Raw genomic sequence first — 26015 nt, forward strand, 5'->3', positions numbered from 1 at the left:
TCTTAAGATATCCCCTTGAAACGGAGTCACAAGGGGTAATGGTTGAAATCTTCCCTTACAAATTGGGACAGCCCTTCAAGAAGCCGTTACATCTTCAGTAGTCGTCGTGAAAACCCGAGACGTCATCAGTAGTAGTTGACGTAAACAGACGCGTCAAAATGTTTTGCCGGGGATGTCATTATTATAACATTGTTGAGATCTTAAATAGACCAATGCTATTGTTTGCAGTTACTAAAGTGACGAACATATAATATCCTTATAACATCTATACTAATGCAGATGAATCAATGCCATTCGCCATTCATCCAATGGAAATGGAAAAGCTTGGATGCTCGGCATAATTTCACACATAAATCAAAAGCTCACAGCTTCAGGCTGCTAGCAGGGGTCTGTATGCAACCCTGCCAGGATGCGTTGTTATTAGAGGAGCAGTTATGTTCAGTAACATCGCTGCTATACTCTGGTTAAATCAAGTTCATAGTGTATCTTCAAATGGGGGGGTGCGACATGGAATTATGTGAAAATACTTATCATGCCAAAAAAGAAAATCGCTAGCATGCTAAGGTTGTTGTGAAAAAAATGACCATAATTAATGAAAAGATATTAAACTAAGATATTACAATTATTAAAGTAATTTTTAAATCATTATTAACGGAGAAAATATTACATTTGTGATTCTCTCTCCCATCTAGCCGGTGATTCGCATAGCATTCTGGGAAATTCTTATAGCCCTCGGTTTGAAGCGTGGGTATGAAAAATCTCCGTGTCGAGGGCTGTACAGGGGCCCTCCCCTGATAAATATCTTCATCTTTCATCTCCTAATAACCACATCCTAGACTTGTGACAATTCATACTCAAATTTCATGATTGGGTATATCTGAGTATGCATGTTGTTTTGTATCATTTGTCTAATTGCAGCAGAGTTGTGAACTATCGGACAAAAAAAGAAAAGTTTCAAAAACTGCATTCAAGAATTAATAAACTGGATTCTTCTGCTGTCTTCCTTTGCCAAGGCTTTCAACGAAGGTGTTCAGTTCCACGTGACATTAAAGTTAGTCAAAATGAGTGGAAACAAAAGCGTGTGGACATTGTATGAGTGTAACTCAGAAAGGTACCATTTTGTTTCAGCATTGAACTCTTAATAACTTCTAAGGCAGACACACTCATAAGGGTTGACTTTGGCTTCCTGCATGAATCAATGTGTATCTCAGAATAGAGACACAGCAGGGGCACCCAATGATCAAAACCAAAGCTAAGCTTCAACTGTGGGAGTATGTGAAAGCATAGATGAAGAGAAGCTTATCGAGTACAGAAACAAACCTCCTCTACAGCTGTTCTTACTGTGATAACAAGAAACTCTAGGCTGCAGATTATTGCTGAGTAGGTAGATCCTAGACATGTTAGCTAGCTTATGCTCATTTAGGCAAAAGACCTGGCTGAAGACGATCCCACTGTGAAATGTATGCACAGACAGCACATCATTATTATATAACTTAAATGCAGTTGATGAACGTTGGTCTTTGTGAGTTGGTCATCATCATGTGTCTGTTCTGATGAACACAGAGAAAGTTGTGTATTTATAAAATCTTGAAGTTACTGTTAACTGATACAAACGACTTCATTGTTGCTGCTACATCACATTATAAGCTTTACATTGATGAACCAACAGTCTTTTAAGCAGGTATGGAAAATGCTATGCATTTAGCAACAAGTTAAAAAGGAGTACACCCCATAGTTGTATGCCGCCACCAATCAGTGCAGTTTCTGTCTACATACATTTTTTTCCATACTCATATGAGGTCACTGTGAACTTTGACCACTGCAATCTAATCAGTTCATCTTTAAATTAAAGTGACAACTGATCCGAAAGAAAATCCCTAAAGGCAAATGGGAAAGTGAAAATGTGTGCCAATTTTGCAACAATTCCTCAAGGCGTTCTTAACATGATGGACTCACAAGGCAAAAAAACTGTTTGATCACCAAAATAGAATCAGTTCATCCTTAAGGTACATTGAACGTTTGTACACAATTTAAAGACGTTCCCTCAAGGCATTCTTGAGATATTGTGCTCAGAAGAATGGGACAGACAGACAACTTGAAAACATAATGCCTCTGCCAGTACGAGGGCATAAAAAGCTGATAAATAACATGATCATTTGCTCTTGTCTATTTTGTCAGAGAACCAGGAGTCAGAGCATCTGTACCAAAATAATTAAGATGTATATTTTGGCTCTCGCTCATTACTTTTTATTACTAAGCCATAAATATAAAATCATGGACCTGGCTAAACAGACCACAAGTATATGGACATACTTTTGGCAAAATAGGGTAATCTTACCTTAATTAAATAGCTTTGCAAGCACCTTCATTCAGCATTCATATAAACGATCAGCTGGATCAAATGTAAGAATGCAATCTTAGCTATATTCAGAGCCCCAGCTGCATCTTAACAACCAGAGGAGCTCTCAACGAACAGTGGCATTTATTTAGTAGTAAACACTGACTGACAAGTGTGGCCAACTGACATATCTTTCTGTTCAAACCCTTTTGGTGTCTAGTTATTTGCATTGCTTTTACAATTGTAGTTGAACCAATGCAAATGCCAAAATGGACTGATTCACAGTCAATCTAATCTGGTGTTACTGGGGTCTCTTTACTCATCCTGGTAAATGTATGCTGATAAATACAGCGAGTGTGTTTTAACTGTGCAAGAACAACATAATATAACATCCCTACAACCAGGAACTTGTGTGTGTGTCTGTGTGTGTCTGTGGATTTTTATTGTGTGACCCGCTCTTCAATTCAGTAGAAAGAGCATAATACATGTCTGACTTCCTGCAACTTATTTCAATAGCTGATGAATCAGCCATCATGTGAGAGAATGTCTCTCTGACGGCTGTTTAATAAAGGTGAGCATGAACGGTATGTTGGTGACACTGAAAGTAGAAAGCCATGTCTGAAAATGCCATGATTTGTCATCCCAGTAGAGGACTATGTCCAGCGGCCACACAAACACACACACTCACATACACAGAAAGTCAGGTTGTCCTGCTGTCAAATTACTGAGTCGTATCCGTGCAGTGTGGCGTAGAGCAGTTTTCCTAATTGAGTTCCCACACCACTGGAAGGACAGTGTCAGGACAGCCTTCCCCCCTCCATTACACTGCAGCGGCTGGTTAATGCTGGATCACTAGCTTACTTCACAGTAGCCAATAGTGGGATAATAATACCAGGAGGCAACCCCCATCCCAAGGTACAACATACTGTACCAGCAAAGGCAGCAGTTAAAGTGTGGGATGTATTGTGTGTTAGAGCAGATAGTAAAACTCCTGTACAGCAGGTCAGAAATTAAAGCATGTTGCAGTTCTGAAACATTTTCAAGGACAAGCCCATAAACATGAATTACATCATTGATGTTAGTGCTGGTGATGATTCAGTCTATCCTTCTTATGTCATAATAATATCATCATACAACTTTTAAATAAAAAACTGTTAAAACATTAATATTATTTCAATAGAAAAAGATGTGGGTTGCATTATGAGATATGTAGGATTCAAGTCTTTTTGGAGCTCGACCAATATTCGTGAATAAAAAAGATATCTCTGCATCTGCTGCTTCAATCTGACTATTTAAAAAATTGTATTATGCTAGTGCAATACATCCTGTAAACAGTATTACTCATTTCCAGAAACTTTCAATCATGGTTTCTGTATTTTTCAACTGTTAAAGAGTTGGTTTCATTAATCAGTCACACAAAATAATATGTCCTTCAACTAATTGAAGCGACTACTGTAAAATAATCTCTCCTTATTATAGAGGCTGAGACAGTGGGATGAAAGGCTTTGATCTCATCGTGTCTAAATATACAGAGTCTATTTTGAACAGCCAGTCCACCACTGACGCATATAGACCCACTTCTTTTTCTACAGCCTGTCTTCTAATTATTCTGTGCTTACAGCAACCTGTGTTAGTGTGCAGCTTGATAAGAAGCTTCCAGATATATGATAATATATGAGCTATGATTCAATAAATAATGGTAAACTAAAGTATTTAGTTATACAAAAAGAGCTATTCTCATAGAAACAGTCCTACAGGTTGAATTCAACTTTAGTAAACATATGGGGACCATAGTTGTTAGAGGTAAGTTACACTTAAGTGAGGTCCAGTTAAAAAGTCTACACTACAGATTTAGTTTTATCCATGACTATATGTTCCCCCCACACCAATGGCTTCCTGAGTTTCTTGTGCACACCAGTCAGTTCATCAATGGATATTACAGTGAACTCATTCCTGTTGTAATACAGCTCAGATACTGCAAAAGTGAAAAAGACACAAAACAGCTGTTGGTCATTCACTAAAGCTCAACAAAATAAAATAAAAAATCCAGGAAATGTTGTTTTTTTGGGGGAAAAATGTGAAAATCCAAGACATTTTTTTATGTTGCAAAATAATTTGCACCTGACAAGTAATAAAAGTTAAGTTGTTTGAGAAGAAATAAGAGTTCCAATCCTTTATTGTTTTCTCTTTTCCACACACCTGGAGAAATGCTGTATGTAGGTGTGCTTGATGTTGATACAGCCCATCTCTGATATGGAAAGTGGGAGAGTTGTCTTCAGACTCTGACAATCCAGCTACATGATCTGTGAAGTCCTTTGTTTGCATTATTTGTCTTTCAAACTGAAAGTTATCCGAATCTAATGGGCAAGACCAGTACTCATACTTCCCTTCTAAGCTAACGCAGGGAACAGATTGCTAGCCTATGATGCAGCCATACTAACATCTTCAACAGCAATTATGAAATGCGTTTCCAAGACAATTTCACCAGCCGCATGTCAAAGTTTGGTAGATCTTCGTAAATAGGCCTGAGACACACCAACCTTTACGTCAAGGATTATCACTGGTGACAAGAGTCCATCAAGGACCAAACTACAGACCTCACACTGGAAGAGTCCACAGAAAAAGACCCACAAGGGAAGGAGAGTCGGATAGTGAATTTATCCTGCAGGGTCAGACTGTCAATGCTGAGTTCTACACTGTCATTCTGGGGCATCAGGTGGGGGACATTCAATACACATACGACGTGAACTGTAGCACAAGTGCAACAAGGCTCTCTTTCATGATAATGCACCTGTTCACAGCACGTTGAAAACATGTAAGGTTTTTGGCCATATCAGCACAATCAACACTCCCCACCGCTATTGTTGGATTGCGACTCCTTCCTCCTCCACAAAATTCAACCTGAGGGGTCACCGTTTTGACACATCAGAGAATATCAAGTTGCATATCATGCTTGATGAAGTTACAGATGTGAAATTTCATGGAGCGTTCCAAATGTTCCAAATGTTTGATTGCACCTTGTACTAGCCAGCTAGCTATAGCTAGACTTTGTACCTCTCTGATATATTAGCAGGACAAGGCTTGTTCAGAAAATAATCATGGGAATATCTTACTGAGCCAGAGTCACAGAGGCCTTTGACAGCAGCTCTCCACATTAAGATATGTTTAGGAAATAGGGCTGGGCAATAAAACGATATCATTAATCGCAATATAACTTTCCCTCGATAGAAATTTAAGATATGTTGATATAACGTCGATAGAACTCATCTTGTCCATGTTTTGACAGACAACACGAGAAGCCAATGACAATGAGCATAGTGCCACGACAAACCAATCATGTGGCTGGAATGGAGTTATGCCCACATCTGGTTAGGTTGACACACACAGCACAGTGTGTAGGAAGAGCAACACATGTGTTAATGTTTGGGCTCCTGCAGAGAGGTGGACGACTCTGCATCGATGCAGTGACTGAACATAATGATTCATGTTTTCAGCTACATTCATTGTTTCAGCGGGTTTCCACCTCTGAATGATTATAACCACTGCTGCTTCAGGATCAGACAGACGCTCATTGTCATTGTCCTGTGTCAGAGTCTCTGTCTGAGTCTGCTTCCTCCTCACTCCTCCTCTGACCTGCGCTCACTTTACACTTAAACAATAAACACCATTACAGATCACAAGTTATTAGGACACGTACAGTGCTGATGTTTACTTTGTGTTTGATTCGCTCTAGAGTTTATGAGACACATGTTTGAACCTGCTACACAACACAAGACGTTACGTGGCGCGCACAATCAGGACATCAGGGTTAAAGGGACGGAACGATCCGGAGTCATGATCCGACATCATCGATTAATAACTATTTTACAATATAGGACTAGATGGTGAATATCCCATGTTATTATCAGTTCGTATGTGAAGAGGGACAGAGAGGAGCGGACACACACACACACACACACACACACACACACACTCACACACCTGCAGACAGAAGTTCCTTCCGCAAATTACGACGTAACGCAGTGTTTTGACTTCTTTGTTGCAGAAGAAGCGAAGCCCCGTTTATCCAGGAACATAAATATGAATTCAGCAGGTTGTTATAAAGATCAGTTCTACACGTGAGTGAAAACATCAGAGGAGCAGAGTCACTTGTTGACCAGCGGAGTAATGTGCCTCAGTGCAGTGGCGCTGATTTAAGATAAGATAAGATCCTCACAGCAGGAAAAGTTGTTACAGCAGCAGACAGGTCAGAATAAGGTAGACAAGAGAATAAAGAAATATAAAAAGGCAAAATAATGAAAAAACATTTAAATAAATAAATAAAAAATGCTGAGTATTTACATTATACATCTATATCAGCATTTCACACATGTATACTTGTGATATATGCTATCATTAATAATATATATACACTCTTATTGTTTTCATTATAACTAGTCAGAGCTGAAACCCGATGGTGAAGTGTTCCTGATCTCTCTCTCCTCTTTCTCCCCCTCTCCTGCCCCTCCCCCCTATCCATCTCTCTTCTCTCCCCTCTTTTTCCTCCCCATTTTTCCCTGCTCACCCCAACCGGTCGTGGCAGATGGCCGCCCACATTGAGTCTGGTTCTGTTAGAGGTTTCTTCCAGTTAATGAAGTGTTTTTTTCTCTCCAAAGTCACCAAAGTGCTGCTCATTGTGGGAACTGTTGAGTTTCTCTATACATTTTTAAGGTCTTAACCTTCTATGTCAAGTGCCTTGAGATAATGTATATTATGATTTGGCGCTATACAAATCAAATTGAATTGAATTGAACATAACATCACTGACAAGTCAACAGTTTGTAGTAAACAGTCCGCTAATGAGTTGTGGCTAAAAATAACTGTATTTGAGAAAAAATATATATATATTTTTTTGTGTTCATTCCAGAAAGAAAGTATGTTCCCCCCTTTCTTTCTGGTTATTATCTGAATGCATTAAAATGAGAGTGAGCAGGCCTAGAGAACTTTTGTTGCTTTTACATACTTGTTTTTTGTTGTTGTAACAAGACAGAATAAAAGAGACAGTGCAGAGATAAACAATAAAATGAAAGGATGAGAAAGACAGTCTAGCCAGCTGATTAGCCCAGAGCAGAGTAGAAACAGAGCTGCAGCTCAGAGTGAAAGGCCACACTGTCCGCGTGTATGAATGAGCTTTTCAGCCGCCTCTATCTGAACATCAATATACACACGCACGCACGCACGCACGCACACACACACACACACATAAAGCATGTATGCAGTAGCTGTGAGGGGGGAAGAGGTGACTAGTGATGGCCTGGCTCACTGCAGTTTTTGTGGTGTGGAGATACAGAGTGATCTTTTCACTCCTCACCTTTAGCTGAAATACCAGAGCTTACACTGAACCTGGGCTGTGTGTGTGTACTGTAAATGTTGGTGAGAGTGATAAACAGGTCACACTGAGGGAACAGTGTCTTAAAGAGGCCTCTCATAAGCAACCCACTGGATCTCTGACAAGAAAGTGCAACGCCATCAAGTCTTTGGGTTGTGTTTTTGTACTGATGCTTGGAGCAAAATGCAGTGGCACACAAGTATTCTGCGTATTCTGGTCAGGTGGCAGCGAGATAAAAGTGAAAGTGACGACAGAAAATGTTAATGAAAACTTGAGTGACAGCTTTACTGAAGAAGACAAAAAGGCTCAAAAGACGAGGACATTGTTGAAAAGAAGGGTCCGAGGAATTCGGTACTGTGGAGATATTTTGGCTATTAAGTGTCCGACAAGAAGCAGAGTAGCACAAACTGCAAATTGTGTTGAAAGCATGTTCCCAAAAAGACAGGTAATTCCACTAATCTTGTTTACCATCTGAAGCAGAAATGACAGAAATATGTGATTTGATTTATTTCATGATATATATCGATATAGACTGATATAAAAAAATGATCTTGATACATTTTTTTTTCCACATCCCCCAGCCCTACTCCCTGCCCATCACTGGATGGGGTAACGGTTTAAAAACACAGCACTGATCTGGTTGCACCAATTATGATTTTGCATCAAGGAGAAAATATGGTGGCTTTTTATTTATTTAAACCAATCACAAGTCCTGCTCTTGTGTTGATGGAGCATTTACACATTTAGTGGTAATCACTGTCATTAAAATGACTGTTCACCCACAAAAAAACTCCATAAAAACTGTGAGACATATGTCGACTGTGTAATAGCATGATCCAAATATTGACATTTTCAGGGTGAAGGTAGCAGCTTAGATGTTGTTGCTGTCTCCCATAGTGAAGGGGGAAAGTTACATTCAGGAAGCAGAAGGGGTGGGGAGATACCATAACTGTCTTTCAATTCGGGGGCTGCATCCTTTAGAGACTGCATATGATGACCGATTGCATCACAGCGGAGCGACTAGACTGTCCCGTTTCGAAGGTGCCGACAAATGCGGCCGACAAATGCAGCTCTTGTAAAACACACGACTTATATCTGCAGCCTACATCTGGTGAAATCTGACCTATCAACTATAAAACACCTGGAGCTCTCCATTTTGAATTACAATACATGTCACCAGTGGTTTGGTAGAAATATTATTTGGGATGGACCAGTACAAGAGGGTGAGCCATATTTTCCCACAAAAAGAGACATGAAAATGTTTAAATTAAAAACAGAAGTAGAAAAAATGGCAAAAATGTACGAATTTAAAGGTTCAGTGTTTAGTATTTAGTGAAATCTAGTGGTGAAGTTGCATGTTGCAGCTGAATGTTCCTCACCCTCCCCTTCCAAACATGACAGGGGCGGCTGTGGCTGAGGGGTAGAGCGGTCGTCCTCCAACCTGAAGGTCGGCAGTTCGATCCCCAGTATTCCCCATCTGCTTGCCGAAGTGTCCTTGGGCAAGATGCTGAACCTCTCATAGAACAAAAAAAGTGCTTAATAGATGCACTGTATGAATGAATGGGTGAATGTAAAACTGTACTGTAAAGTGCTTTGAGTGGTCATCAAGACTAGAAAAGCGCTATATAAATACAAAACCATTTACCTAACCATTTTAGCCTTCAGTTGTCATAAAAACTCAAAAGATGTTTGGTTTGTCCAGTTTGGGGTACTGTAAAAAACAGGCCCACTCTGAGGACCTGCTCCTGATGTAAATATAACGTATTTAAATATAAAGGGGCCCATTGTAGTGTAAAGAAAACCAAAATTTGTACAATTTAGATGAAAGACACTAGGATTATTTTATATAAAATTTCTGCAAATAGATCCCTTTCACCTAAATCTTACACAACAATAATTTAACTTGCAACATTCTGCATAACAAAGGCAATGACAGCAAAACACTCCAAGACAGAAATTTACCAGATTTGGTGGAAATATTATTTAGGGAGATTTCTCCAGATGAAGTGTATTCAAACATAACCCTAAACAACAGAGAGAGGCTTAACATATGCCATCATACATCAGACAGAAATCAAGATTTCATAAAAGTGCTTCACTAAACGCTGCCTCAGTATATTGTCAGCTCACAAATAACAGCAAATATGCAATCAAACTGTCTGTGGGAACCATCCAATTATGAGACTTCCTACAGCTTGTCAATCAAAAGAAAAACTTGACATATAGAACAGATCAATGAATCAAGTTTACATTTCTTTCTTTCCTACATATTTTTAGTGACAAAAGGTTTTTGATCAAAGTCGACTGCGTAAGTAATGTGAGCCTCTGGGCGAGGTAGTGTTGCCCAGGCACCTTTACTGGCTGCATATCTGAATATCGCTGCAGTCACATACATGCTGTGAGAAAGAGTTTCCATTCATGTTAATGCTGCAATTTGACAATGGAGAAGACACCTGTTTTTAACATGAAAAAGTTTATTGCTGAATCAAACGCAAGAAAATACAAAAAAGAAATACAAGATACTTACCTACACTGTACATCAGTCACTACTGTACTTACCACATATATTTATGGATCATTTTATGATAGATAATGCACAGAAAACATGGTGATAGTAATTTCTTGAAGACGTCTAACGAGAATTCAACTGAAAAGAGGAGAGAAGGAAAGGAGACATTTCTCCCTCTCTTCCTTCTCTTAAATGTTATTTTGCTGCTCTCCAGGGGCCCCTATTCTTACTTAAACACATTTATGTGTCACATTGATTTAAATCTGGATCTGGAACACTGCACTTCCAAGCAGCTACTTACTAGTTGCCCCTTTAGGAGATATAAATCCCAGGCAGCGGAGCAGAGAGAAGTCAGGAGACATCACAGGTTAACAAGTTGACGGCAAAGGTAGATCACAAAATGAAACGTAATAAGAGTTAGGGTTACTAGCTCTTGTTCCTGGCCAGGAAGGAAATAGAGAAAAGGGGGAGGAAGAATGTGGTGAGCCGGGTTCAAATAATAATAAACCCTACAACTCCAATTCACCAGAAGTACATGAAAAGATAACTACCTGCAGTTGTAATGAGTCCACAACTGAATAATAAACATGAACCAAGCAGTGACTAAATGATGACATTGCTGATAACAGCGACAGGGCAGACCTACTCAGTAGGCCACATGGTCAAAATTACATTACTCCAGATGGATATCTTAATCGCTCCTCATCTGGGTTTAGGTTTCCTTTGAACAGAGCTGCCTCTGAGTGGAGACGACCATATAGGCAGAGATGAGTGACACTGAAAGCTTGTTCCTGGCTTCACTGCTATTGCCAGTAAGGATCTAATGGACTCAAATTTGTCATAGTTTAATGAAAAATCAACCATTGCACATCTGCCACTTCATTTCATTCAAGAAAGGAATTAAAGATCCATCACAACCATACAGAAAAATAAATTCTGGGTAGAGCTGGGCAATATGGAAAAAAATATCACAATGTTTTATTTAATTTCAGTCGATATCGATATATATGGCGATATAAATCAAATAACCAGAAAATACATGTTTGGCACATTTGCGTTTATGTACAATGTTCTTATGGAAAAAATGATTTTACTTGCTCGTACACACATCCTGTGCCACTGCACTTTACTTATAACGTTTCATACAAACCACTATAGTGAAAAGGTGTATATAATGTACATACTACGCATTTTTTAAATATTTTTGATTAAAAAAATTCTATTGCCTTTTTCTATTTCTTTATTCTCTTGTCTTTACCTCGTTCTGACCTGCCTGCTGCTGTAACAACTGAATTTCCCCGGTGTGTGGATTAATAAAGTTTTATCTTATCTTATCTTATCTTAAATCAACACCACTGCACTGAGGCACATTACTCCGCAGGTTAACAACAGACTCTGCTCCTCCGATTTTTTCTAATCACCCACACATAGAACTGATCTTTAGCATCTGAAGCATCGCTTCTTCTGCAACAAAGAAGTTAAAACACTGCTTCTGTCTGCAGGAGTGTGTGTGTGTGTGTGTGTGTGTGTGTGTGTGTGTGTGTGATAACCACTTGTATTTAGTTATTAATCGATGATGTTGGATCATGTCTCCGGATCGTTCCGGTCACTTTAACCCTGATGTCCTGACTTATGGAGGACGCAAAATGATTTAAGTTTATAAATAAACCAAAAAAAAGGAAATAAATAAATACAGAAATAAATAAATTAATACATTTCTTAAATTTATTTCCACATCTATTTATTTATTCCCCATAAATTTATTTATTTCCACATAAATTTAATTCCACATTTATTTATTTCCATATGTAAATTAGGTAGGAGGTCCTAACCTCAGTCTCGAGCAGGAGTGGTCAACTGAGCAATCCAGACAGAAGCAATCTATTCCTAGCAAATCTTCCCTGTAGTAGTCAGCAAACTGAGAGAACGTCACTCACATTCATGTTCATTTTTTAAATCATCATCGTATCAGGCCATTATGTGTAATACCAGGAGCAAGAGAAAATGTGTGTGTGTGTGTGTGTGTGTGTGTGTGTGTGTGTGTGTGTGTGTGTGTGTGTGTGTGTGCTCCCAGACAGTGCACAAACACACACACACAGGCCCCGGGGCTCCGCCCCCCCTCCCCCTACTCACTCGCTCACAGTGACACAGGCAGTGAGATCAGAGCTCGTTCACGTGAAGCAGCCGGTCAGTGACTTTGTTGAAGAACAGTGAAAACACAGAGTTTCTCTGGTCACAGCTGCTCAGTGATCAGAGCAGAAGCTGCAGTTGGTTTGTACCGAGCTGGAGTTCCTGTGTCCTCCTCCTCTCTGCTCTCACTTGAACTAATAAACACTCATCACTAGTTATCAGGACCTGATCAGCACATGAAGTAACTTAGTGTTTGTTTGATTCCAGAGTTTATGAGGCTGCATTTAAACATCATGAAAATGACTCGTCCACATGTTGTGCTCAGTACAACATGTAGACGTGACGCTCACAGTCAGGACTCAGTGTTAAAGTGAGTGGAGCGACCCGCAGACATGATCCGACACCATCGATTCAGAACTAAACACATGACCGTAGGTTTGTCACCTAAATCATCCCAATAAAAAATGGAACAAATGAACGTGAACTGGTTCTTTTTAAGTGTGAACTGGCTCAACACTGCAAACAGCAACGCTACTGGACAACAGTCAGCATTGAAAGGCAGAAGTAGTCGGACTGGATAATCACACTCCTATGACCAATCCTGTATGAGACTGAAGTTAGGACCGCCTTTCTCATTAGCATACGGACACAGAAATACAGACTCCGACAGAGACACAGGACGACCAGACCTTTAATGAGCGTCGGTCCTGAAGCAGCGGAGTTGTAATTATTCAGCGGTGGAAAACGGCTTAAACAATGAACGTAGCTGAAAACATGATAAAGTTCTGCCACTGCATCGTTCACCTCTAGGCAGGAGCCCAAACATTAACACGTGCTGCTGCTCCTCCTACACTCTGTAATGTGGGCGTCAACCTAACTGATGTGGGCATAACTCTATTCCAGCCACATGATTGGTATTATCATTATCATTGGCTGTTTGTGTTGTCTGTCAAAACATGGATGGGATGAGTTCTATCGATTGTATTGGCTGTTGTATTGTCATATCATTGTATCGCCCAGCCCTAATTCTGGGCACATGAAACACCTTCAAAGTTGTTCATGCGACCCTGCAGTGCCACGAACCTGATGAGAGCCGGTTCAACAGGGATCACATACAGTTTTGTTCTCATTAGCCTTTGCTAAACAGGGATTCCTGGAACACCAGAAGCTACGGAAGATTTACTTATCTCAAATCCAGTGTAGTCTACATTTTAGAAATAATGACTGTTTTTGGCTCTATTATATTGACCATAACAATGCAAAACTTCTACAACAAAGTCTGACAAGACAACAACCACATGTAGTCAGAGGAACAGTTAGATTGTGAACAAGCCAACAGTTAATGTACCACCTTATTTGCAGTGTATCAAAATTATGGTAAGTATCCCTCATTTCACAGGACAGTACACACCTGAGACTTAAAGGGGACATAGCATGCCCATTTTACCACAAGTTGATATGGTTCCTTGGGGTCTTAATGAAATGTCTGTAACATACTTTGGTCAAAATACCACAAGGATCATATAAAACAGCACCCTTTTTACCCTGTATAAAACAGCCCTCCACAGAGTGACCTGTTTTGAGTGCCTGTTCCTTTAAATGCTAATGAGCCAGCTCTCCCCTCCCCCCTCTCCCCCCATGATTTTAAACAATATAAATTACATATTTTATATGATATAAATTATCAAATATGCATCCCATACTTTGTATTCCCCTTCTGTTGTCCTGGAGTTTTAATTTTCCCAATCACATAATTAAATGTCCCCCTCTGCCCATCCACTACAAGCACACAAGCAGACAGACAGAGAGAGAAAGAGAGGGGTGGTGGTGGGGGGGGGGGCTATGAAGACCATCATTTACCCCCGAACCCCGACATTCAACGGGTACAACAACAAGCGGACAAAGCAGAATCGCGGGCTGACCTTATATATACAGTCTATGGGGCTGACCAGCGCGGAGAAATGCTCGTCCCGTGTGAACAGCCAGGCGGCTGCGTGCTGGAGAACGCCGCTGCGCTGCCTCGCAGCGGCGCTTCCGCGTCCGGTGTTAACCCGGCGTAACTACTGTAACCCGGCGTAACTACTATAACCCGGCGTTCAGTAGTGCTGAACACTGCGGAAGTCTTCCACACAGCCAGCAGTGTGGAAGACTTCCGCAGTGTTACAGTAGTGCTGAACACTGCGGAAGTCTTGCACACTGCTGGCTGTGTGGCGCTGACACAAATTCCAGCTCACGCATGGGAGAGCGAGCGGTCGCGCCCGAGCAGCTGCTGCAGCCTCCCAGTCCCAACGATCCAGACAAATGCCACATGTGAGTGAATCGCAGGCTGACCAGCGGAGAAATGCTCGTCCCGTGTGAACAGCCAGGCGGCTGCGCGCTTGGGAACGGCGCTGCGCTGCCTCGCAGCCTCGCTGCGTCCGGTGTAAACCCGGCGTAATGAGTGTGGGGGGACGGGGGGGGATGAGGTGGGGGGGTGGGCCAAGACCATGTAGGGAGACTTCCAGTTCCTTCTTACGACACAAAACCCAGGAAGCTCAATCGAGTCGCTCAAGCATGACGTTTCTGACTTAGAGGAACTATAACAAAATGCGCAAGTGTTTTTCCCCAGAGTTTTTGGGTTGGTAGACATGCCAGATACCCACATTAACCTGTAGAAGCACTAACAAAGTGGAATTTGCATGCTATGTCCCCTTTCAAATATCACTGTCTCAGCTGTTGTCAAGTGTAGTGCAGTAGTTTAGAAAGTACACAAAAGAACACACATCCAAACTTGATAACCACCAGGTAATGGACACATGTGACAAAACCCAGAGGACGAGAACCGTCCACACACCAAATGATGCTCCCACAAGCTTATAAGTGTGGGCGATATATCGAATATACTCGATGTATCACGTGCGATGTATAAAAGCCGTCAACATGAAATTCTTTTTTTGAGTTTCGCTTCTCTCTTCTCATGCCCCTCTCACAGCAGACAGCTCACTCCCCCGCCAATCCAGAAAACTCTCCCGCGTAGATTCCTATTTTTGTATCAGTAGAGGAGGGAAGAGACTCAGAGAGCGTGTTGAGAAAGAAAGAAAGTGAAGAGCCCCAGCGAGTTGACGAGAGTTCAGAGAAGTTATTGACAGTTTGTTCATGTTCATTGTGAATGCTGAACCGAACGAATCAGTTTACAAATGATGAACGTGAGCGGCGTTCACTCCAGCAAGAGTGGACGATTGTGTTTACACACACAGAGGCCCCGGGGCTCCTCCCACACTCACTCCGCTACACAGTGAGATACGAGGCAAATTCACGTGAAGCAGCCGGTCAGTGGCTTTGTTGAAGAACAGTGGAAACAAACATTGAAAACACAATTTCCTCTATGATCCACAGCTGCTCAATGATCAGAAGGCAAGCCTTAACATTGTTATATGACTCGCAACGAGGTCATTTACACCGTGTTTTAAGCCTAAATGTCGGCTGATATCATCCGACGAGGTGCAATCAGGGACCGCTAACGTCCGCTAGCTTAGCCACTTCCTGACTTTTATGAATTTAACATTTGTACAGTGATTAAGAGGAGATTTCAAAATATCGAGATATATATTGTGTATCGCTATATAGACTTAAAATATCGCGATATTTGTTTTAAGCCATATCGCCCAGCCCTACCTCCCTGGTCTCACTAGGGAGGTAGGGCTGGGCGGAGGTAGGGCTGGTCTCACTTTCCTCATCCTACTGCACCAGAGATGCCACAAGAAGGGCTTTCACATCTAGAAATATGACAACTATTTTAAACAGTCAACACCATGACAGTCCAGAGTTGAGACAAGGAGAGAGAGTTGCAGTCTTACACGCTTCTCTTCGCTTCTATTAGAGAATTCACCCCCAATATCCTATAGAAACTGTGTCTGCCCCCCGACAAACTAAATTCATTAAATCAAAAGTAAACAGGAGAGGAGTAATACATTCAAACCTAATAAAAGTTAATACAACCAATATATCAGTACAAAAAAATTGAAGTATAAAATGTGGTTAATTAAATATCAGGTCACTCAATCCTAACTGCCTACTCATTAATGATCTGATTACTGACCATCAGATGGATTTACTATGTCTAACTGAAACTAGCCTGCACAATGGTGAATATGTAGGTTTAAATGAAGCGACGCCCCCCACCCTTTATTAAAACTCATATTCCTCGAAGCACAGGCAGAGGTGGAGGGGTCGCCACAATCTTTTAATTGGACTTATTAACCCTCCACCTAAAGATAATTATAATTCGTTTGAAAGTCTCATCATCAGCCTCGTACATCTAAGCCTGAAAATCACATAAACCAGTTCATATAGTTATCATATATTGTTTACCTGCCCATTACTCCGAATTTTTATCTGAATTCTCTGAATTTCTTTCTGAGCTCTTCTTAGGACAGATAAAGTCATTATAGTCTGTGGTTTCAACATTCATGTAGATGTTGCCAACGACAGCCTTAGTTCAGCATTTAACTCATTAATAGACTCATTGGTTTTACTCAACATGTGAATAAACACACTCACTGTTTAAATCACACTCTTGATCTTGTTCTGACATATGGCTTAGAAATTGAAAATGTAACAATATATCCCCAAAACCCTATTCTGTCCGACCATTTTTGAGTTACATTTGAATTTACAATTATTGACTACACTGACTCTGGACAGAAATTATATTATAGTCGGTGTTTATCTGATAAAACTGTGAACAAATTTAAAAAATGCGTCCTTTAACCTCCTTTTCCCATTAACATCATAGTGTCAGTAGAATACAGGAAGTTTATCAAAACTTCATTCTAAACTAGTGAATAACTTTGTTAATAGTACAGCAGCCTCATTAAAGAAAAGCTTGACGCTGTCGCCCCACTAAAAAAGTAGAAAGCAAATCAGAGGAGATTAGCACCATGGTATATTTCTCAAACACGTGTTTTAAAACAGACATCACGGAAGCTGGAGAGGAAGTGGTGTTCCAGCAGCCAAGATTATTTTCACCTAGCCTGGAAAGATCATAGCCTGATAAATTACAAGAAAGAAATGCCAGGACCTTCTATTGTTCATTATTAATAGAAGAAAATAAGAACAACCCAACCCCCTTCAGCGCTGTAGCAGGGCTGACAGAGAGTCATAGCTCTACTGATCCATCTATTCCTTTAACTCTGAGAAGCAAAGATTTCATGAGCTTCTTTACAAACAAAATTATAACCATCAGTGAAAGAAATGAATAGCAAAGATATGTAACCCAGTTACAATGAAGGGTTAAAATGTACATCAAGGATCATGCCTCGATAGGAGTGAGATCAGCCACTCAGAAGTGATAGTTTGATCATGTCCCGCCTCCAGCTTAACGTGATTAGCAGATTCAGCAGGTAGGGAGAGTTTCAGCCATTCAGAGTTGATTGTTTAGTTATGTCCCGCCTCCAGCTCAACATGATTGACAGATCACTCCACACCTGCATGATCGATGGTGTGTGTGAGAGAAAGGAGAAACGTGCTCATGTGGGAGCGATCAGAACAGGGAGTGGAGTTGAGACAAGTCACTGGAAGTTTGTTAAAGTTGGTGGAGCTTTGAGTGCAGCGAACTGAGAGACAGAGGGTGGCTGGAGCGAAACGGCCAGAACCCGGGGGGTCCCGGTTCTTTTCATTGATCTCGGTCAGGTCTTATGGACAGAGTGAGAACAACTTGAAGATCCTTTCGTATTGATGGCGAGCCTCCCAACGTGATTCCATCTGGAAGAAGAGATCCATTGAATATTCCCTGTGGTGGTAGGATGGTGCTAGACACCCGGACTGCGACATACACTAATAAAGGGTGCACACTCTTTTAAGGAATCGTCACAGGAACAGTCACTGTCATTAACCAGTGGAGTGACAAAACACATCAAGACTGATCACAGGAAACAGACTTTAAAGACGACTGACGTAAAACGACTGATTTGTTTTAAAGGGCCCAATTTTATTTTCATACAAATGTTTTTCCAAATGCTTGTGAATTATCACCTGTCACTTTAAGTTAGTAAAGTTACACTTTGCATTTAATTGTTTGTGTATTGTGTGTACTTTTATTTATGGTTATTACAGTCTATGTCCCTCAGCTCCCCATCGGACCTAGTAGATCGTAACCTGGCCAGTAAGTGGGTTACAGATACATTGTATAGTACAGAAACCATAAAACCACCTGTAGCACCAGATTGATCTTTCTGAACTGACTTCACTGGTTTTGTCCTCTAACCATCAACTTGTCAACTAGACCCTATCCCAACTAGACTTTTTAAGTAAGTTTTCCTCCGAATTGACAGTTTCATATTAAATGAGATTATTGACTCCTCCATGCACACATAAGTTAGTCATGGATTTCCACAAGGTTCTGTCCTTGGACCGATACTCTTCACCTTATAAATGCTCCCTTTAGGCAACATCATCAGAAAGCACCATGTGCACTTCCATTGTTACGCAGACGACACCCAGCTGTACATGTCTATGAAGCCTGATGAATCTAATCACTTAGTTCAACTTCAGGATTGTGTCAAGAACATCAAGGCCTGGATGACCCCAAACTTCTTACTTCTAAATTCAGACAAAACTGAGGTCATTGTAATTGGAGCTCAACGTCTCAGAGAAACACTGTCTGACCAGATAGTCTCCTTGGATGGTGTTAGTTTGGCCCCTAGCTCCACTGTGAGGAACCTTGGAGTTATGTTTGACCAGGACATGTCATTTGACCCACATTTAAAACAAGTCTCTATAGACAGCTTTCTTCCACCTGCGCAATATCAGGAAAATTAGGAACATCCTGTATGTGTTTTTTCCCTCCCATAGTCTCTCTCTCTCTTTCTCTTTATTATCATAATAATTATAATTATATATTATTCATATATATATACATTTTTGCTTCTATCATTAATAACATCTTTACACTCTTATTGTTTTCATTATAACTAGTCAGAGCTGAAACCTGATGGTGCACAAGTGTTTCAGGTCTCTCTACTCTCTCTCCCCCCTATCTCTCTCTCTTCTCTTCCCTCTTTTCCACCCATCTCTCCTCTCCTCCCCATTTTTCACTGCTCACCCGACCGGTCGCCCACATTGAGTCTGCTTCTGTTCGAGGTTTCTTCCAGTTAATGAGTGAGTTTTTTCTCTCCAGTCGCCAAAGTGCTGCTCGTTGTGGGAACTGTTGGGTTTCTCTAAAAAATGTTAAGGTCTTGACCTTCTATGTAAAGTTCCTTGAGATAATGTATATTATGATTTGGCATTATACAAATAAAATTGAATTGAATTGAAAATAATCGAAGCTTTTAGTATACACTGTTTGAAATAAAATATATCTATTTAATATTCGATGTACTCCTGGCAGTTATCAAGCCACTAAATGTATAAGCCTAGTCATGAAAAGAAAAAAAATACAATATTTAAAAAAAACTTTGAATGAATTATTATTATTATTATTATTTTTTAAGTACTCATGCTACCCTGCACTATCTATCGGACAAGTTCAGACTCAACAGAATAACAACGTATAAGTGCTGATACCAGTATACTGAATCTATGAGAAACCCCAATCAGCTAATAATCTAATCTTGACAATTTATAGGTCAATGTAGGTCAGGTTCTATAGCTATAGACATGGATTGTTAGCTTGTTGAAGGTGGTCCATTTTAAGGCCAGGCAACAAGTCCCTTCTATAGGAAGACATCTTGCAGTGATTCCAATGTTATTTATTAAATGATTACATCTACATGTGGTGTTATCTGACCTGGTTAGCTAGCCACTAGCCTACAGGTAAGAATTGACCCAGTTTTCCTCCATTACTGTGAGGACTGGACTTGTGCCTACCGTTACCAGCATAGACCTAGCTGTTAATAGTCAGTAAGCCTCTCCTACAGTAAGTGTGGGCTGGCTGCTTGTTAAATCACAATGTTTGTATTCTGTCTCTGCACCTCGTAAATAATGAAGAGAAAAATGAAGTCTTTACCACTTTGCCCTTTTCCTCCTACTCCCCAGCTGATCCATGCAATTCCTCCACCTCTGTCATCAACACACAATGGCAACAACATTCCTCAAAGTCATACCTCATAGCTCATTGGCATCACAGACAATGCTGTTTTCAGAGGAGGTGAAAGGAAAAGCTTGGTGATTTTGACCAGTTGTTGTTGTGAGTATGTAGGAAGGGGAAGTTGGTGGTGAGGGAATCGGGTTTGGGACCCAGGGTGGGAGTAGGAGTTTGGGCGGGTGTCCACTGGCAGCAGGGTAAATGAGATGAGAAAAGGCAGAGCTGCTACTGATGGGTTGTGTTTGAACAGCTGTCCCTACATCGAGGTTGAAGGATGACAGGAAGAGGCTGGCACCAGGAAGGCCAGGCCAAAAGGAAACAGACGAATAGAGAGGTGGAGGAGTGCTGCTTTCCCTTTGTCCTTCTCTTTTCCTCTCTCCACTACCACTCATTCCTTCACTTCTCCACCCACCTCCTCTGTGGTGTGATAATACCACGAAAGAAGCTGTTTTCTCTTTCTGCCTTTCCCCAACATTTTATTTTTAGTCAAGAAACCAAGCGTTTTTAAATATTAGTGACAAAAAAGAGGGGATGTAAGGTCAAATCCAGGAAAAGAGAAAGAATCACAATCATCTGAGGTCAGTGACAACCAAGCTCTAAATCTTGCAGCACGTCTAGAAAAAAATCAGAACAATAAAAGGCAATCAGGCATGATTCTGATCCCACATCTGCTTGCGATAATCCATGCAGCTAGCCAAGCATATACTCTAACCCTCCCCCTTTAGTTCAATGCACCAAAAACATTCCTTTACTTCTCAATTGACCACACAAACTCTTAATGGATTCAGGGAGAAGGTTTTCTTTTTGTTGACCAAACCAGATATGGATGACGCATGCACAGATTTATATACCCGTCCCTATTGCCAAACACTATTAACACTAAACTTAAATCATACACCACTCTCAAAAGAAAAAACTTTTCACTATATATTTTTTTATATCAGTCGATATCGATATATAATCCGATATAAACCAAATAACCAATAAACCAATTTGTTTGCACATTTGTGTGTATGTATAATGTTATTCTACAATCATGCTGTGCCACTGCACTTTACTTAGAACATTTCACACAAACCACTACAGTGAAAAGGTGTATATAATATACATACTTTTTAAAATTGAATTTTTAATTTTTGTATTTATTTATTCTCTTGTCTTTACCTCGTTCTGACATGCCTGCTGCTGTAACAACTGAATTTCGACGATGTGTGGATCAATAAAGTTTTATTTTATCTTATCGTAAATCAGCACCACTGCACTGAGGCACATTACTCCGCAGGTCAACAAGTGACTCTGCTCCTCTGATGTTTTCTAATCACTCACACATAGAACTGATTTTTATAAAAACCTGCTGAATTCATATTTATGTTCCTCGGTAAACGGGGCGTCGCTTTTTCTGCAACAAAGAAGCTAATACACAGCGTTATGTCGTAATTTGCGGAAGGAACTTCTGTTATGTTATACGTTATATCGGCATTTTTTAAATTTCTATTGAGGAAAAGTTATATTGCGATAATTATTGATATTATATTCAATAAACAAAGGCTGACTGTATTCAGACTGACCGTATTCAGGCATAGGGTTAAACTGATTCTTTAAGTCACGGGATGCACAGAAGGTGCACAGCAGTTCTCCTAAAACGTCTAAATTATGTAAATTGCTAGAATCATTTGACAGGTGATGTAAACACATATAATTTTATAAACATTGGGGGCTCATAAAAAAATCACAGCCTCTGCAGTGTGCATTAATTTCCATGAACTTCATGTGCTGTTGTAAATAATCATCTCACTGCACCTTCAACAGAAAACAAACAAGATAATGATGTTGTAAGATAGCTCCATAGTAACAATCAATTGACCTGGGGACATAGTCAACAAGGGGACAAATAAATTGGTGATGAAGCAGTCATGAAGAACAAATGATCCTGATCCTTCTCTCTCTGTGTATCACCTCTATCAGTGGACTTTATTCATCACAGCAAATAACCTCATTCAAGATCTTGGTGACTTTATCTCACCATGTGATGTTGAGGATGCGTCGTAGACAGCACAGGTGAAAGCTTCCAGTCTTATCTGGCATAGGTCGTCCAGGATTCACTGCCTTAAAGCAGGTACCAAGGACACATGCCAGGTACACTTTAGAAGTTTAGTGTTCAAGGTCAACTGGTTGTTGTCCCACAATCTCTTGCTCAGTTTGGACATCATGCCTGTAGCTTTAGCAATGCGCTCGTCGATTACTTTATCAAGTGACAGGTTGCAAGTGATGGCAAAGCACACGTAGGTATAAGAAGAAGAAGAAGAAGAAGAAGAAGAAGAAGAAGAAGAAGAACTGATGGGTGGGAGAGAATAAGCCTTGTAACCTTCCTTGGACGAAGAATAATAATGGTTCTCAGTCCTAACCCTTTAATGTGACGTGTTATGTTAAGAGTAGCTCAGTAGAACAGATACAATACCTATGTGTTCTGTCTTCCTCAACCACCATGCAGGCTTACCCCACAGTCACCACCAAATAACATCAAGCCATCTCAGGATCGCTGGCAGCTAGGGAGTGTGAATGCATGGTCAAAGCATCTGATCAGTCAAATGTTCAAAGTATGTGTGCTCATGTTGTAATGGAGTAATGATTATGGAGTGCTCCTGTAAAAATTTAATAATGATTATTGAGTATTCATGTAATAATGTAGTAATGAAGGCTGAGTATTCAAGTTATAATGAAGTAATGATTACAGAGTGCTCATGTAATAAAGACTACTGAGTACACATGTAATAATGTAGTTATGACTGCTGAGTACTCATGTCACAATGTAGTAACGATTACAAAGTGCACTAATGTAGTACTCCAAAAATCAGTAAATGACACTAGAACAAGAGTGGCCTGCCATTTGCCACTTTTAGTCTTAGCATCACTCGAAGATGTTTGTTGGTTACAATGTGTTGTCTGCTGGGGGGTGGCAAAGTCAAACATTTGAAAAGTTTACATAATGTGTAGAAAGGTTAAAACTGGAAAAACATAAAACCTCAATAATGCAATGGTCAGTTTTGGGATGTGAAGCTCTGCTCTCACAATAATAAGACTAATTCATGGAGCTCTGACTGTGTAGACCTGCTCACTGACCTGAAACTCAGCCTAACGGTGTGAATTCATCATGATCCTATGCTTCCTTAACCAGAAGTGGTGTCGCTGTTACTAACAAGCCAAACTCTGTTTAGAAATCTTGATATTTTCAAAGTTTCCTCACTTAGCATCACTCATTATTAGGGATAAATGTTTATTTTTAATGAGATCTAAATCTTTTTTTAACTGATCTACAGTTCACCAATTGGATTTGCTAGGTCTGATTCTGGCAGTTCATTCAGTCTAACACTTTTTATGGTAGATCATATCTGCTTGCCATAGTCACAAGAGCAAGCATTAGGGACCAGTGTACGAAAGACAGAGGCACCATTCTCCTTATACAAGTCATCATACCATTACAATTTTGAAGCTGTTACTTTACAGTAAGATAGTTGCGTATCAATTTGCTTATTAAGAGTTTGGTTGATATGGGCTTTTGCACATCAATTCCTGCCAATATTGAGTATTTTAACCCTAGATGTATGTCTTTATGCCATTGATTCTTTGAGGCAGTGAATTACCTCACCAAAAACCTTATTTGATGTTAAAAAACAACACCCTGTGGCTGTGTGTGCAGTTTATAAGCAGTGGATAACCTGTCCAAACCTTCAAAATTTAATTCCCAATCAGCAGAATAACAACAGTAAACCCTGGAATGTTACAAATCCCAGCCTCCGAAAAAAAGACAGGACAGAATATCCTGCTTTGCTTCTCTAAATGGTTCTGGCCTGACAGAGAACTGAGTAACAAATTAAACAATCTGCTTATAAATAAGTCTGTGTGAGTAATTTCTGTCTTCCACTAAGATTCATATAAAGAAACATGATCCAAATAAAGCTGATCATGGAGAACACCAGGTCCACAGATGTCTGTTGTCAGGGATTAAGTAGCTGCTATATTTGCCAGAGAAAATCCTGTGCTCAGTATCGCTTCATGTACGGAGGTGACATTCTCCACAGTTCATACACACGTCCCCAGAAGGATCTCCAGTCTGCCCAGCAACCTTTCAACCTGTGGAAAAGCTGACAGGGTTTCTCTAATTGGGTCCATGTTCATTTTATTCACCAGTAAATGTGATGATCCGCCGTGACAGTGAGCCAGGTGGTAAAAGCTCAAATCTACACTGAATGTACAAAAATATATGTGTTGCTGCAACTGAGCATCGTAATGTGTACTTAATATTTTGCTAATATTATGACGGTAAATGAGACCAGTTCATCCATCCATCCATCCATCCATCCATCCATCCATTCGTTTTCAGTACCTGGACACAGGGAAGCATGAGGAAGATGAGGACAGCCCTGCAGAGGATAAATGATTCCATCCTTTTCTGGATTTCTCCCCAGGTCAGCTTCTCACTACAGTTGGGCGAGCCCCAGACTGTGGACAGGAAGTGAACACAACAAATTAAAATACTTCTACAGCAGCACCGTGGTTTGACTGTGATGTTTAAGTGACACCACAATAGATTAAACAAAATGTTATTTAATATGCAGTTATTCATGATGAAACCACCAGTTAACAGGGCTGGATTAGGCGACTGACGGGCCCCAGTGGAAAGCTGAGATGTGGACTCTCAACCACCCAGATAAACCCAACTTTGTGCATTGAATATTTATAGGTTAGTAATCAGTGTGTGGTAACTTGATGAAGCATAAGTGTATTTAGTAAAATACATGTAGGTATACTATAAACAGATGAGATGAAGTCCTGAACGGAGCGCTCAGTGTGTGTTTCTGGAGAAATTTAAGTCAGAGTGATGTCACCAGGTCATCAACTTGGGTTTGGAGTAGAAGCAAAATGACATATAAGCTCCAGTTCAGCGGCTGCATCTTTCGGAGAAAAGTGGTCTAGAGTGGTCTAGGCCACGTAGACCACGAAGGCTGAACCCACATAAAACCGTCAGGTCTACGGAGGATTCCCTATGTGTCACCAGCTTGTCCATTGTAACATTGGCTTCTTAGAGCACTTCTTGCAGCTAACTGAAGCTTTATTTAACATAGATATAAAATCACAAATGTCACTCCTTTGATTTTTTTACATTTTTACTGTTAGCTATTGATTGAGTTAAATCCTAATATTTAAAATTGTACTCCTCGGATTCTGTTTTGTCATTGTCGTTTTCTTTTTTTTGCTAAGTAATTTGTCATTGTGTGGTGGAGACAAATTGAATCCTGGGATAGGTCGGCCTGAGAAGGATCCACCTGTTGAAACCTCTGTTGTCTTGTTTGTAGTAGCCTATGCAATGGGACAGCCTAATCATGTTTCTGTCACGAAGTCTTCAAATGCAGCCTCAGAAGGATGCAGCCTTTGATTTGGTGCACATGCTTAAGTCAGTGCTTGGCTGATAAAAGTCCCCAAATTCTACTGAAATGCTTAATGGGAAATGTAGGATCCGGCATGTTTGAAGCATAACTCATACCAAGGACAAAATTCTGAATATCTCAGCAACTGCTGCATTGAATTTGACTTGATAAAATAAGAAAAT

At 40.3% G+C, this 26015-nt stretch overlaps 1 protein-coding gene across 4 annotated transcripts in view; it reads right to left on the reverse strand.

The window, feature by feature from the left end:
- adamtsl3 (ADAMTS-like 3) overlaps positions 1-26015 on the reverse strand; it is a 198397-nt gene that overhangs the window by 171373 nt on the left and 1009 nt on the right. For all 4 annotated transcript variants that reach the window (XM_034581509.1, XM_034581511.1, XM_034581512.1 and 1 more), the window contains one exon: positions 24792-24907. In XM_034581509.1, coding sequence (XP_034437400.1) covers positions 24792-24851 — 60 coding nt within the window. In that variant the 5' untranslated portion in view covers positions 24852-24907. Of the gene's footprint in view, positions 1-24791; positions 24908-26015 lie in introns of those variants that run through there.

Source organism: Hippoglossus hippoglossus, chromosome 3, assembly GCF_009819705.1.
Source record: "Hippoglossus hippoglossus isolate fHipHip1 chromosome 3, fHipHip1.pri, whole genome shotgun sequence".
In the NCBI taxonomy this organism is placed as follows: Eukaryota; Metazoa; Chordata; class Actinopteri; order Pleuronectiformes; family Pleuronectidae; genus Hippoglossus; species Hippoglossus hippoglossus.